Genomic DNA, 15,265 nt, shown 5'->3' with positions numbered 1-15,265 from the left:
TCGATGAATAGATGTATGGCTTTCCATTAGCGTAACTGATGGTTCAAGTAGCCATCGATACGTAGAACAAAATCAGCCCTGAAAAATTGATCTTGGACTTTGCCAGTAGTATGAATAACTGGAAGTCCTAAAGCAAACTTTTTTTAGCAGTTTAATGATTGAAGCAATTGTTTGTGAATCATTTACTCAATGCAGACACAGCTGCCTCAGTGTGATGGATTCCAGTAGTTTCTATGCCAGGCACTTCCAATTTCTCACTGTCATTCAGTGTCTGATTCATCCTGTCAGATGGGCTTGATTCATGTGACCATTGTTTCCCTGCTTGTAAAATGGATGTGATCATAATCTGCTGGTTGTGATATCTGTCTGCTTCACTTGAGCTATTGTGCAGGTCCTCTCCATGCTGTACACCAAAGCTGAGTGGAAAACAATGGAGCTGGCAACGATGTGCTCCCACTTGGGCAGCCTTGAGAGAGACTGTGTGTGATCACTCCCAGCCCCAGAAATTTGGGTATAATGATGGTATCATGATGGGAGCTTGGAACCCCTCTCTGTCAGCCTGGCATGCCTGCACCGTGGCCTCTTCTGAGTTCTGTAGCAGTCCTGGTGCTGCTCCTCCACTGCCAGAGCTCAGGTCCTTCTTTCCCCTCTGTGCACCATTTGTCCGTTTCCAAGGGCAGGAACTGTCTGCAGGTGGCACTGGGTGTGTTGGCAGCAGAGCATGGACAGGAGTTGTACAGGACAGGCACTGCCCAAGGCAAAGGAGTGGCTGGGGCACAGCTCCTCCAGCACCATCCCCTGCCACTGCTGCCTGAGCTCCAGGTCTCTACAGTTGCCCCACACCATCCTCTGGGGATGGGGAGAACAGCGGAAACAAGGGGAGCTGTGCCCAAAAACCATTCCAATGCTCAGGTTTTGAAAGGTCTGTGGTCACAAAGATGCTAAGTACTGTAACGCTCTCTCTCGTGTGGTCCATGATGATATAGTAGTAGTGTTTTCAGCTGCTATCTGTGGCACCCTGCAAGGTACATAGACACCAGACTCCCCCCTCAGGCCACTAAAATCCAGCTCTTTTTTGTAAAGTCTTTTCATCCATATCTAATGAAAATTAACATGCCATGTGATAATGTCTGCTCAGAATATCAAGGTGCTTCACCTGTCTCTTCTGATGAAAGGACATGGTTTAATTTGAAAAAAGAGTAGTGTAAGTGCAGTTTGGAGACAAAATCAGATTTAGCTTCTATGATGAAGATTTAGTAGGTGTCATAAAATAGTACCGGTTTCAGTAAAATGAACATGAAAAGAAAAACAATTCAGTGTGATTGACATAGGCTTTCTATACTGTCCTAGTAAGTCATTTTAATGGGCAAATTAAATCACAGAATTAAATTTTGTATTCACATTAGTCTTACCATCTGCTCAAGTAATTAGTGTTTAAACTGGAAAATTTATTTTAAAACGTTATTTTGTAAGATTCAGAACACATGTTTGCCCCAGAGCTGAGGTTGCAACATTCTTTTTTTATTTTTGATGTTCTGAATTCAGTATTATGTGAATAGGGTAGCAGAGAATTTCATCAGCTATCTCAAGGTGGACTTTGAGAGATGAATTACAGAGCAGAGCCCTACTGCATCATTGGTAGAGGCACTGAAGCAGTGGCACCTCTAAAGCTCGTCAGGTGGTAAGGGTCCTTTCTGAGGGTGCCGCATGGTTGCATTGTACTTCTGTGGTATGAAGCTTCATGGTGTAAAGCTGGGAGAAACATAACATTCAAAAGATTTTGCTGAGGTTTTCTAAAGCTGTGGTGTGTATAGAGACTTAGATGCCCTTCATCACTGATATTACTAGGAAATGAGTGAGCCCCTATGGAGTGGCATAAAGGGTTTTGCAGCGGAGTGGTGGTTCATGTCCCTGCCTTGCTACATGGTAGAGATGTGAGTGTGAAGTAGTGACAGTCAGGGGGTCCTTAATGAAGAGCAGAGAAGACAGTCCCAATAAAAACTGTTGTATCATCAGCTGCCATGTGTGTTCTCATATGGTCACTTGCACTCTACTACAGTCTCCTATTATGAACTATTTAGCTCTGTGGCACTTGCTCACTATTGGTGCCTTATTAGCAATTATTGGTCTGCATTGCAATTTCTTGCTTGAATGTGCTCTTGTGCAGTAGGTTCCCTCAAAATACTTGCAAATAGTATGTTTTTCCTACAAAAACAGATGTCAGTGAAGCAGGAGGGATCAAGCATGAAATTGTGGAATAGTTTTGGTAGGAAGGGACCTTTAAAGGTCATCTAGTCCAGCCCTCTCTGCAATGGGCAAGGACATCTTCAACTAGATCAACTTGGTCAGAGTTCTGTCCAGCCTGGCTTTGAATGATGTCAGGTACAGGGCATCTACCACCACACTCCTTGTAAAAAAATTCTGTCTTATATCTAACATAAATTTACTCTCCTTCAGTTAAGAACCATCACCCGATGTCCTACTGCTAAAGGCCCTGATAACAAGTTTGGCCCTTCTTTCTTATAGGCCTCCTCTAAGTATTGAAAGACCACAGTAAGGACTTCTAGGACCTTTTTTCTTCTTCAGGCTGAACAGCCCCAGGTGTCTCAGCCTGTCTTCATAGCAGAGGTACTTCAGCCTTCTGATCAACTCTGTGGCCCTCTGGACTCACTCCAACAAGTCCATGTCATTTCTGTGCTGAGAGTAGAGGAACTTTGATGTGAGAAGGGAGTAGGAATAATAAAGCACACACAACCTCTGAGCTTTTTTTTAACATGGGGTTGAAAAATTTGTCCTATACACCTGATCAAACTGAAAAGTGCTTTGATTGTTCTCACCTTGCTTCAAGAAAAAAACTCCACAGCATAGATAATACTGTGTATCTTTAGGTGCTGATAGCTTGTAAAATAATTTGCCTACTACTACTACTTCTACTACTACTAGATGTCTACTACTGCTTTTTAACAAAGAACTACTTCAGTGTTATGATGAAGTTATATATATGTTAAAAAATCAAATGTTTCTTCAGATTTGATGTGTTATAGTAAAACCCAATTTAATACTGTTGTGGAGATTTAGGATTTAAGAGTTGTGATGAGCTTTGGCAGTAAGCATTTAAGAGGAAGGAGAAATTACAAAGACATTCTTTCCTGTGGATCTCTCGCCAGTTGACTTACAGCAGCATGTTGAGTTGAAGGGCATTGTTTTGTGCTTCCTTTCAAAGTGGTTGGGCAGACCCAAGGAATGTATATAGCACAGACCTATGATCTTTTATGTGGTGGAAATGTGGGTAGGAAACAGTACAGAGCAATTGTGGTTGATGTTTCAAAAAAAATGCCTTAGCTGCAGTGCTTATCATGGGGTTTTCACTATTCCAAGCCTTAATGTTTTAATTTATTGTAGGAAAACAATCTCACATCAGTGAATTCTTACTTGAGTAGCATTGAAAACAAGTCCTTAGATATGCTGGCTCTTTCAGATAGTTTCTGCATTGAAATTTCCTTGCAGATGAATTACTTCAGAAAGAACAAAACTACTCTGATGATGTTTTGGCCAATATGATCAGCGAACCCAGAATCAGCTATGGAAATGATGCTCTTATGCCTTCATTGACGGAAACGAAGACTACAGTTGAACTTCTTCCAGTGGATGGAGACTTCAGCCTAGATGACCTTCAGCCATGGCATCCCTTTGGAGTTGATTCTGTTCCAGCCAATACTGAAAATGAAGGTAAGTAGAATAGGGGGAGAAACCACAGAACTCTCTGAGCTGAGCTTTGTGGTTTTTGTTCATATAATTCCCTGAAAATTAATACTTTTCTTATAAGTAAGTGTAAGTGGGATAGAGGTTCTGAAATGTACATTCGGAACTGGTCTGCTGTGTCGGTTGTGTCTCTTTGATGGAATAGAAAGTCCTGACTAAAATCTGTAATTTAGACACATGATAAATTTCAGAGTTGAGCTTACTTGCCTTCAGAAGCAAACCGTAATAAAGTCTAGGAGATAATGAGTAACAGTCTTATAAGATACATGACAATGACTGAAGGGAGATAGATAAGTTGCTAGATTTGTGCCATAAAGAAATGAGTGTTTTATTTAAGGTAGAGCTTTTTATTTGCTAGAATGAAAATTATTACAGTTCCAGCATAATCTGAGCAGACAGATAATGTTATTTCACTCCTTACACTAGTTTTCTGGAATGTACTGCAGAAATCTTCCTACATGCACGTCAGTACAACTTGGCTAGTGAAAATGTTTTTTCCTGAGCAGTAGTATATATTGTTCATGGACTACTTCAATGAAGTGACTGCATGCTACATGAATAATTCATGTAGAATCTGGAATTGGTAGCTCACTTAGGTGCTGGAGCCAATAAATCAGAAACCTGAGGGACTTCGGTCATGTCATTCAAGTTCTTCCTCTTGACTTTGTTTTCCTTTCTTTAGCTGCTCTGTTACTAGTGCTAAGTTAATCACATCAGTAAAAGTTTGATACTGCAAAGCCACAGTACATACAGAGCCTGGAACTGCAGAAGTCTTCTCAGGCAAATCTGTGATTTGTAGCTGAACTGCATAGACATTAATATTCTCCTCAAGTCTTTTGAAACCACTGGCTTAGGCTGTACCTGCTGTCAGAATGAGTTCTGAGATCATCCTTACGCAGTTAGTCACATTCCAGCACAGTTTGTGAGTGACTGTGAGCAACTGGGTGTGTAGGGCATGGATTTGCTAGGTCTGGTGTTGGTGCCAGATGAAATCAGTGGAATCAGAAATAGATTTTCAATTGAATTTTGTCCCACGGAGTCAGAAAAGCTTAGCATCAGGCAAAAGAAAAGACCTGCACAAAGGTCAGTGAGGCAGATACTTAGCAGAATTGAGAGGAAGAGGAGAGGCTGGTCAGGAATAAGGCTAAAATCAGAGTACCAGTGAGTCAGCACTGCAAGTTAGACCAAGTAAAAGAGCAGAGCCAGAGCAAACTCAACAGACCCCCTGGCAGAAGAACCAGAAGGCAGGAGATTGTGACAAGGACTCCAGCTGTGTCTGAAGGGCACTTGCAGCCAAGTAGCATGCCTGGTAGTGAGAGCAGCTGGCTGGAACATGTCAGGCACTGGCAAGGGGTACAGATGGTTCACAGGCTGGCAGGCTGAACCTCATTTTCCTGGGGAAGGAGCTGCAACTTGCTCTAACCCTAGCACATGTATCAAGGCTGTCTGCCAGGAGCAGTCACAGTCTAGCTCATGTCTGTCCTGCAGGAATTTTCAATTGCAGCTCTTGCTCCATTTTTTTCCATAGCTGAGGTACCCAGGGCGTCAGTTTCTATAACTGTTGCCTGCTTTCATAAAACATGGTGGGGATTAATTGTTTTTGATGTCTTTCCTCCTAGCTTCCAAAATATATTGATTTCAGTCCCCAGGTTTGGAAGTTATTAGGTAGACAGGCACCCTCAGACATAACCATAGTTTAATCACACAAGTGTTATTTTTCCTTCAGAAACCTGTCTAAGCTCAGGATTTAATTATGAAAGATACTTCAAAGTGACACTGAATTCCCACAGGCAACTATACTGAGCATGGTTCTCCTTTTAAAATGTATGACAGCAAATAAGAAATAAAACTCTCCTGCCTGGAATACCATTCTTAATTATTAGGCCTGTGTGTTTTAATGCAGTATATGCTTTGTTGCAGCACTTATTCTTTCATGTCTCAAATTTGTTGGGGTTTAGTTTTGGTTTTTTATACCAGGATTGTATTGTATTTGTCATGAACTTATTGCAACAGTCAGTTCAGTTAGGCCAACCATTATAATTGTTCAAGTATTTACAGTTAGAAGTGGAAATCATTTGGTGACTTAAACCTCTTCAAGTCCTTCCTGTTTCCCCTTATAATTCTCTGTCCTCTACCCAAACCACAACGTTCTTAATGTGATCATGCCAAGAATACCTTCTTTCTTTAGAGACCATTTCTATACCTTTGTCCTTAGCAACAAAGAGGAATTTCTCAGCTTTGTTTTTTTCCTTTGTGTTTGTCTCCCACCTCGTTGTTCCAGAACCCCTGGACTGACTGTGCCATTTGTCTTCACTTCCCATGCCTGTTTTCTTCTTTGACAGTGGTCTTACTTCAGGCTTTGTCTACCTTGCTTCCAAAAATATGTTTCTGTCTTCTTATAAAATGGTTTGGAAGTAGCAAAAAGTTAATAACAATAGACATACTTTTCTCCTCCTTTTTTTCTCCCTCTGATGAACTGATGAAGTTAAAATATCACAACCCTTCCCCCCTAACATTTGTTGTTATTATTAGTTCCCATGCCTGTTTCCTTCCATGGCCATGATCTAATCTCAGGTTTCACCCAGAAATATTACTAATGTATTGGATCAGTATGTTGCCATGTAATCTAAAGGTTTCATAATTCTATTTGAAATTTTCCCAATGTAAACTGCATGTTTTTAAGAACAGGTTTTATGCAAATATTTTGTTTTCCTAGAATTGGTTTTACTGACTAGTAAGTGAAAAATAGTCTAAAAATAAATAGACTTTGAAAGTCTAGCATAACTCAGTATTTTCTGCAAGTATATTCTCATTTTCCCCTGAAGTAGTGTCCCTGGAAGTGTCAACAGGAGTTAATCTGAAGCAGCATGTAGTATACTGTATAAATGTCCAGCATGCTGCGACACAAATTAGGTTAACAAAGAAAACACTTTCTGAGAATTGTACAGAGGGACCATGAAAAGTGTCAGGAAACTGTACTTCAGCAATGCAAAATGCGTCTTCAGAGGTGACCCCCAACAAACCCCCCACAGCTGTGAAGGTCTGACACTGCCAAGCCCTCTGGGCATTTTGCCAGTGACTAACTGAGTTTCGTGGCTTACCCTTTGTGTTTTAGCTTGCAGGTTACAGGGAGCCTTAATGTCTATATGTAGTGTTTATCTAAAGTGAGATTCCTGTAAATGTACTGTGTTATCCTTATGATTTGTTCAGTTACTCCCTTCAACAATGTTCTTGATAGGTGAGCATTATATACCACTCCTCTCCTGCTGGTCTGTACCAGTTTTTGACGTACTTTTACTTTGAAAAGAGAAGTAAACCCATTCTCTTTTGCTCTTCTGAGATGTATTAGTATTAGGTAGAGGTGGGAGTGTGTGGCCTCCATGAAGCCTGACTAGTCTGTGTAAATAAACATGTATCATGATTTTAGTTTCATGAGTCTATTTGGACAATGCATTTTCAGTCTTATTTCTGTGCACATGGAAGTATATTCAAGAGAAATACAATTCTGGAGCTTCAAAATGAATGCACTTTATATAATAACATACAGTACATATTTGAGTTTGGATTATTGATAAATGTTGTAGTAGGTTTAAATTTCTCCCCTCTTCATTAGCTGTTGTGATGATGTGGTCTGGTGAGGTGTAGCAATTTGACCATCAGCCAAATGCCAGTACACTCACAAAAATCATCTATTCATCTTCCTCTGTTATAACTGAGCAGAGAAGGAGAAAAAAATCAGTTAAAATAAAGGTCATGGCGTTGAGATAAGCTTTAGGAGAAGAGACTTTAGGTCAAGACGGGCTTAAAACTTCAAAAGGTATAAAGAAAACTTTTATTAAAAGTAGTAAAAGAAGAATGGTAAGAGCTAAAATAAACCTTTAGAACACCTTTTCTCCCCCCAGCCCTTCTTTCCTTCCCACTGACAATGCAAAGAGACAAAACTTGGGATTCTCAGTCAGTTTATCACTTCTAAAAAGAATCTTTCTTCAGTTCACTCTGGCAGAGGAGTCTCCCCTGCTACGCCATGGAGTCCTTCCCACAGGAAACAGCTCCCTGTAAACTCTTCCAACATGGTTCCGAATTTCACAGCTAACGGTTCGCCCAGAAAAAACCGTGTTTGCATCATGAAATCCCTCCTGTGTCTTGTAGTCTTCTCACAACTGCTTTTGTGGGCCATTTCAGCTTACAGGGTACAGTTTTTAAGGATGAACTGTTCTAGTATAAGACCAAAGGGTCCTCTTTTTCTATCTCTGAAAGCAAGTTCTCTCTGTCTCTCTTCTCAAGTCAGATCACAACTTTTCAACATCTACATTCTCCAGTTCTCATGGGCTGCAGGTGAATGCTACAACCCCCCATATGCTTCATGAATTACAGGGAAACAGTTTGTTGTATTACAGTCCTCATCATGGCTTACAGAAGATTTTCAGCTCCGATGCTCGGAGCATTTCCTCCTCCCCTTTTCCCTTCTGAACCGACTGGGTATTGCTATGTTGTTCTCCTCACATGTCCCCACTTTCCCTTTTCTCTGACATGGGAGAAGATTGGTGTCTGTAAGTTCATCTGTTCTCAAGTGGAGTTCTACAAAGCTGAAAGGTAGATCTTAACCAGGCTCCACAAATCGGGGGAAATGCTCATTGTGCATCATGTGATCTCCCTGGCAGTGCACAAGCCGCACTGGCTGTCAGCTCCACTCCACAGGATGCTGAAAAAAGAAAAGCTGCCAAGATGGCAGCAGCCACATGGCTCGGTGGTGCTGGGATGGCCTCCCCAGCGGGATCTTGGTGGCCAGACCATGCTGGGGCCGACAGGATCTCAGCAGCTGCGCCAGGAGCCCACCAGCCCCCCACCAGCCACCTTTCCAAAAGCAGGAAAAAGAAGAGAACTTCCCTGCCTTTCCATTCTTAAATATGTTTTCATAGAGGTAGTCCCAGTTTCTCTAATTGGCTTAGCAGTGTGTCAATTCTCAGAGCCAGCCAGCTATTGGTTTTGCTAGGCACAGAGGAAGCTCTTAACAGCTTCCTACATAGAATTACTTCAGTGGCTGATGTTTTTCCTCCTCACCAAAACCAATTTAATGCAAAACCAGCATATGAGGGCAAGCATTAATAAAACCCACAGACAAGATTTTCAGAGTTAACTGCTGTTTGTGCATGTATCAGTACTGGGGCAGAGCAAGAAGGTTTTAAAATCTGGCTAAAATTAAAAAGGTGGTAGCTCAGGGCTCTCCAGAAACCAGTCTTTCTTTGTATTAGGTTGCCTGGCATCACAATCTGCTTTGGAAGACTCTTGGCTCTTCTAATTTGCCTCCAGTTTTTGCCCTGAAGCTGGTTTGTTTCCTTGACCAGGTCTTTTCACTTCTGTGTCAGTTATGAAATGTACCAGTGGCAAAGGCACGTTTCACCCCTGTAAAGGGCTTCTAAAATTATAGATTACAAGAATTACTCATTACTAATACTTTCACCTAACCACAAATGCTGCATTAATCTGAGGTCAGGGGCCAGGGTAGCAGAGGAGGGGTCTGCAAGAGCAGTTTGGGCAATGCTTGCTCATGGTTGTTTCTTCCCTTAGGTCTTTGTCACTGAAAATTACTGCTGACCCACCTGAGGGTTGGTGCTGACAATACTGAAAAACCTAGCAGAAGACATAATAGGAAAATACTCAAAACTGGTTTTTAGTTAAGGATGGAAATTGCGTTTTGTATAGAGCTATGGAAGGAAAAACAATTACGTGCTATGCTAGTGCCATTCTGAACTGCTGTGAAGGAAAGAGCCTCTGCAGCACCAGACTTGCAAGCTCTGTGAAAGTCTGCCTTTCTGGAGACACAAGCGAGTCAGATGTGCTGATGTGCTTTTAGTTTGCAGCTAGTCTAAAGCTGAGTTACTGGGTTTTATTCAGAGGCAGGAGCTCATGCAGTCATCTCGCATGCAAAGGACATGGGAGCCACTCAGGCTCTCACTTACAAGCGTGGTAGGTTGTTTGTGAAACCCACAGGAACACTAAGCCAGTGACACAGACTTCCTGAGAAGATGGGCAGTTCCATTGCTCATATCAACAGTATCATCAGGTTTGTGTGATTTTCTGATGAGCAGTTCTTCTTGATTGAAAACTGTGGGTCTGTCAGATTCCCTGTGTTACTGCATCTCACTGCTGATAATGGCTCATAGCTGAATTCAGAAATTCAAATTAATAAAAATATATGTTAAAAATTCTGAATTCTAAAGAATAATGTAACAATTTCTGAATTTAAGTTCTTTGACACTGTCAAAGATTAAGTAGATAAGGAAGGCAACACAATTGAAACAAAAGAGAGAAATAACCAAAAAAAATCTGAATCTTTTAATAAACGTTTCCAGTATGTTTGAACTTACTGAGGCAATTGGCAGTGACTCAAATACCTCCAAGTTTTGCAAATCCTGTTTTTCTAGTAGTCCCAGTGAGCTACTTCAGCTTAGGTTTCAGCTGATAAAACCTTAGTAGGGTACTAAAAGAGTTTTATAAAACTGTATATGACACACATTTGGATAGAAATTTGTGTTTCTTCTTTCTTTCCCTTCAAAAAACTGGAAGATAAATATGCTGTTCACAAATCAGAACATATAGGAATATTCATTGTATTTTCAAAAATCACTTTACTTTTTTTAAACGTTATAGATGGTGCTGTAAAGATTCCCTGTTGAAAGGAAAAAGGAGAGATTCAGGAGGCTTTTAAGTCAATATTGATAAAGAGCAGCTGCAGGAACTCACCATGTCCATTCTGGCTGCCAGTTCTGATCAGACAATGGGGAAAAGTTTGTATGTAATGAATATGATTTTGTTCTCTTGACAGAAATTATTTAGTCTTACTGGTTTCTGACTTGAAGCAGTAACCAGAATATGATGTAAAAATTATGCTGCCTCAGTGCTGAAGCTTTCCTTGTGAACTCTTACCCATCCCTTCCTTTTACTTTCAGGATTAACTGAAAGCAGGTATTTTCTAGTTGTTGCTTTGGTAACTCCTGCACAGACATACTCCTGAACAGTATGTCTCTCCTGCACTGTCCCAATAGAAGAGCCCTTGACTTTGTGATTTATGGGGATTTTGTTTATTTTTGTTTGCTTTTTTGTTTCTTTTCTGCACGTGCCTAGTTGAGCCCGTTGATGCCCGCCCAGCTGCAGACAGAGGACTCACCACACGACCAGGTATATGACTCGCATGGCTTTTACCTAACCTGTATTTTTTTCCAGCATGCATATGATCTGCTGGTGCTGAAATGATTTACCTTTGCTTTGTTGTACCTTGCTCACAAAATGTAATGCTATTCCATGAATGATGGAAGCATCATTCCCTCACAAATAATCCCCATGTGATTGCTGTCTGTGTTGAGGGTGTTTGGGATGTGTGCTTGCAGTGGGAGTGGGTCCCAGACCCAGAACTGATTTGTATCAAAGGTCTCATCCTTTCCAGAAATAACACTTTGGCAGGTGCAAGAGATGGTCAACTTGGTACCCCATAGTACAGACACTACTTCAAATTTGGGAATGTATAATAGAAATGTCAAATCCTTTATGCAGAGCAAGCGGGGCTAATGAAGAATTAATGCATACAGTTTCAGAACTGCAGGGGGCATTGATATTTTTTGCTGTGGTACTTATCTTACTTACCTCCAAATACCTAAAAATCGGTATTATCCCTCTGGATTCCCTGATGATGCCTGAGGACACAACTATTCACTCAATTCTAGGACAGAGCAGGGTGATTGTTTCTACTCTGTAGGTACCTCTGTCTTTGTATTGATTTCAGAACAATAGCAGATCACTAGGTTGAGTCAAGGTGCAAATGGTTGGAAAAGTTAAAATGGGACAATTCCAGTTTCCAAAAGGAAAAATTATTTTAGCTTTTCATACTTTTTTTTTTTTTTGCTTTAGGGGTTACTTTTCCTCTGTTTTTTGTTCAGAATTATCTGAAACTGTTAAAGCCATTGAGAGGAAACAGCCTTTTATTTCAGAAGAGGCTATTCTCTGACTCTTTGGTATAGTGAGAATATATTTTAGGGTCAGGATTATTTCAGTGTCACATCATAATTGTGTTTTCTTCCTTCAGATCATATTAAACTGATTGGTCTGTATTCTTTTTCCCTTTATCTTGTCTTCCAAACATCCATTAGATATCATCATGGACAGCACCTTTCTAAGTGTTTTTAAATCTTAACTCACCCATGTTTAGTAACTACAGAAATTGCTACAGTGGGAGGTAAAATAAGCTCATATGTTGCAGCAACTGGGATATGTGTCAGAACTGGCAAGGTAGTGTGCTCCTAGCACTGTTTTAGGAGTCTGACATCTTTACTTATGTTTAGAGTCTTAATTCAGTCCATGAAGAGAGCCTGGAAACTGGTACAGAGCTGCAATGCCAAAAATCTTGGGATCAGGAAAAAATCCCTTCAGTACTGCATTATCTACCTTCTTCCCCAGGAGAAGTAAAAATATCACAGATGAAACATTCATATGGTTTAATCCAAATTTTGTAATGCTAATTCAGTCTAGCAGTTTTCATATAATATTAAAATCTATTATTATTTTCAATTTTTATTTGAGTCCTCTTGAAAAAATTCCTTTTATGAGGCCCATATTTATTACTGCAGGTTATTCCTTCCTCCTTTCATTTCCCTCTCACATAGACACATCTCAGAAATCCTTAGTGTCGCTTCTCTAGAGAAAGGATTTTCTCTCACTGCCACTCTCTTGTTTCAGAGTGAAACTGCATGTTTTAGTCAACTGCATCAGAGTGCTTTTTGGTTGTGTTGATACAAGTAGTACTAAAGTCTATAAGCCTAATGACAATATGTCATGAGTCTTCATAGACTACTAAGGACAGGTAAAAAAATATTTCGGCATCCGACCATTATGGCTTGAAATTTGGCAGATGGCAAATGCTGTAACGTTTCTACTGTGAAAATTGCATGGGATATTTCCTCAATGTTCTGCTAAAGTGCAAAAGTAGTGCTTAACTATTCTATGTCTTTAATCACCATTTACAGATATAGAAAAAATTTTCTTACTGGTACAGATTCTGTCTATAAATGTCCATGTGGTTTTTCATCATCCTTCAAAAGCAAATTATGTGTGACAAAATTTCACTTTAACAGAGAAATTATTCCAATCTGAATATCTTAATGAACTAGGAATAGTGGAAAGCAAATAGATGCTTATTTCAACTGTGAAGTACAGAAGGGATTCTGATAGTTTAAAAGTGTGTGCTTTAAAACTGTTTTACTTTACTTGCTAATTACAAACAAAATTTCTATATTGGAGGTTGAAAAAGTAAAATAAATACTTTTTGTGTAGTAATTGTCCTTTTGGGATAGTCCGTTTTTGCAGCTTGGGGCTATTATTGAAGAAAAAAAAATCTAAAAATATAGTAGATTACTCTAGAGTGAAAAAGAATAAATGAAAGACCTGCAGATTAATGCATCCAGCTGCTTGTGACTTTTTGTTTTAATTGCCCAGCTTCTTGGTTTCCTGAAAGGTCTGCCCTTTCTGTGGGCCTGACTTTTCAGTCAATGCTTCTACTTGCTTGGCTCAAGTGACCTGCTTTTTCATGATGGAAATACTGGTATCATGTCAGACTGTAACACTCCAAGTCTGAAAAAGAACAAATTAATAATTTTTAGCTGTTTGAATTTCTTGAAGAAAATGAGCTCTGAAAGGACTAAGACAAACATGCAAACGTGTGCCCTTTTTTCTCTTTTCTAATTTATTTACTTCTTACTCACACAACATTCTTATAATGATCAATATGTTTTCCTTACAGGCAGAACAAAATCATGCAGATCATTTTTGTCACTTTCTTACAAGAGAGATAGTTTGGTCACAGTACAAAATAGTCACAGACTCACAGAATACTGGGTTGAAAGGGGACCTCAGCAATCATCTGGTCCAACAAGTATTTAGGTGGTAGTAGTATTTGTGATACCTAGGATCTTGTTCTTTCACCATATCATTCTCTTTCAAAAAATGAAGTCTGTGAGTCAAGCCAGAAAAAGTAAGGAGTTGTCCAGTTCATAAAGTAGAAAAGTTTATGAGTAAGGACCACGTTTAAGGTATTTGTTGAAATTTATGCCAGTTGTCTAAACCTCCACCTCTGTTGTGCTCCACCTTGGCTGTCCACAGTTAAAGCTTGAATTGGAATCTGATCCACATCAGTCCTAGGAAAATAATATTCTCTTGATGAATCCCATTTTCTAATATGGATAAAACATCTGTGTAATTCACATGGGCATTAGAAAAGGACTCTAGTGCCTTAACGTACTGTCCTTTCCCTTCCTAATTCACAAATGGGCAAACAAACATAAAACTTATATCTAAAACCATTTCTTATCATCTCCTTCCTAAAAAGGAAGTAAATGAGATGGTAAAAGGTCAGAGTGAAGAAAAATATCTAGATGTACTAAGTAGTCAACAGTGCACTATTTTTTAATACAGCACAAAATTATAACAGATTTATGACATATTTCTTGCTATTTATAAATTGCTTTATACAAGGAGATGTTAGATGTCCAGTCCAGCCTGAGAACTTTAGGAAGAACTTCAGATAGAACGAGTACTTTTTTTCTTGATAATCTCACTGTAACAACTTATTCAGTAGTTTCCTTCTCTCCTGTGCTCCAGCAGTCATTTTTTCATGATAAGCACTTAATTTCTTCCAACTGAATTTTGGGTATCTGTTTATTAGTAATTTTTTCTTTGTGTGTGTGTGCGCTTGTACATATTGAGACATATACACATAAAAATACATATAAAAACATCTCTAGATGTTCATGAGCAAGCTTGTTTTACTTATGTTAATTCAGCAGCTCTGATTTGTGGACATTGAGTGAAGATTAGAAAATGTGCCATCACCATCAGAAGGGACATTGCTTAGTATTAGCATATTTTCTGTAATTCAAGGTGATAAACAACAAATGCTCTGTTCAGGACAGATCATATTTTCATCTGTTACAGTTGCAGTTGTAATTATACACTCACAGCTGTAAATACATCACTTACAGGATGCCTGTAATTCACAATGCAAGGATTTTATGCTATTAAGTATGTTACTTTCTTCCAAGTAGTATAGTTTGGACTTGGTGTTTTTTTTGCGTTATTCCAGCTCTTTGTCAGTTGATCATTTTTGCAAACATTTAACTATTTTGGGGAAATGTTTTACATAAAGCTGCTTCTGTGTCTGGCCCTTCTGCTAATAAATCATGACATGTCTATTACATTACATAATAACTGAGGGTTTTTATCCCTCATGCAGAGGCTCTGTAAGCCTGATGGCTGTTCTGCAGAATCATGGGCACATATGCTGCAGTCTGTATGAAGTGAAGGCGTAGAGCAGCTTAGTTAATTATTTATTATTTTCTTGTCAGAAACTGCCAACATATTTTTTTCCTGTCTTTGTGATGTTAGTTCAATACAGTTGCTTTAAACAAACTGTCTGTAGCTACCAAATAAAAATAATTAATAATTTTTCTTCCATTAG

General features: G+C 39.4%; 1 protein-coding gene across 4 annotated transcripts in view; it reads left to right on the top strand.

Annotated features, from left to right (window-relative positions):
- Positions 1-15,265, top strand: part of APP (amyloid beta precursor protein) — a 233,854-nt gene that overhangs the window by 198,740 nt on the left and 19,849 nt on the right. For 2 of the 4 annotated variants that reach the window (XM_068180684.1, XM_068180682.1), the window contains 2 exons: positions 3,508-3,729; positions 10,888-10,941. In XM_068180684.1, the coding sequence (XP_068036785.1) occupies positions 3,508-3,729; positions 10,888-10,941 (276 nt within the window). The remainder of the gene's footprint in view (positions 1-3,507; positions 3,730-10,887; positions 10,942-15,265) is intronic. The other 2 variants (XM_068180683.1, XM_068180685.1) reach the window with 1 other exon arrangement.

This window comes from Anomalospiza imberbis, chromosome 2, assembly GCF_031753505.1.
Source record: "Anomalospiza imberbis isolate Cuckoo-Finch-1a 21T00152 chromosome 2, ASM3175350v1, whole genome shotgun sequence".
Classification (NCBI taxonomy): Eukaryota; Metazoa; Chordata; class Aves; order Passeriformes; family Viduidae; genus Anomalospiza; species Anomalospiza imberbis.
Note: the sequence above shows the minus strand (reverse complement) of the source record. Positions and strands in the feature narration are given on the sequence as shown.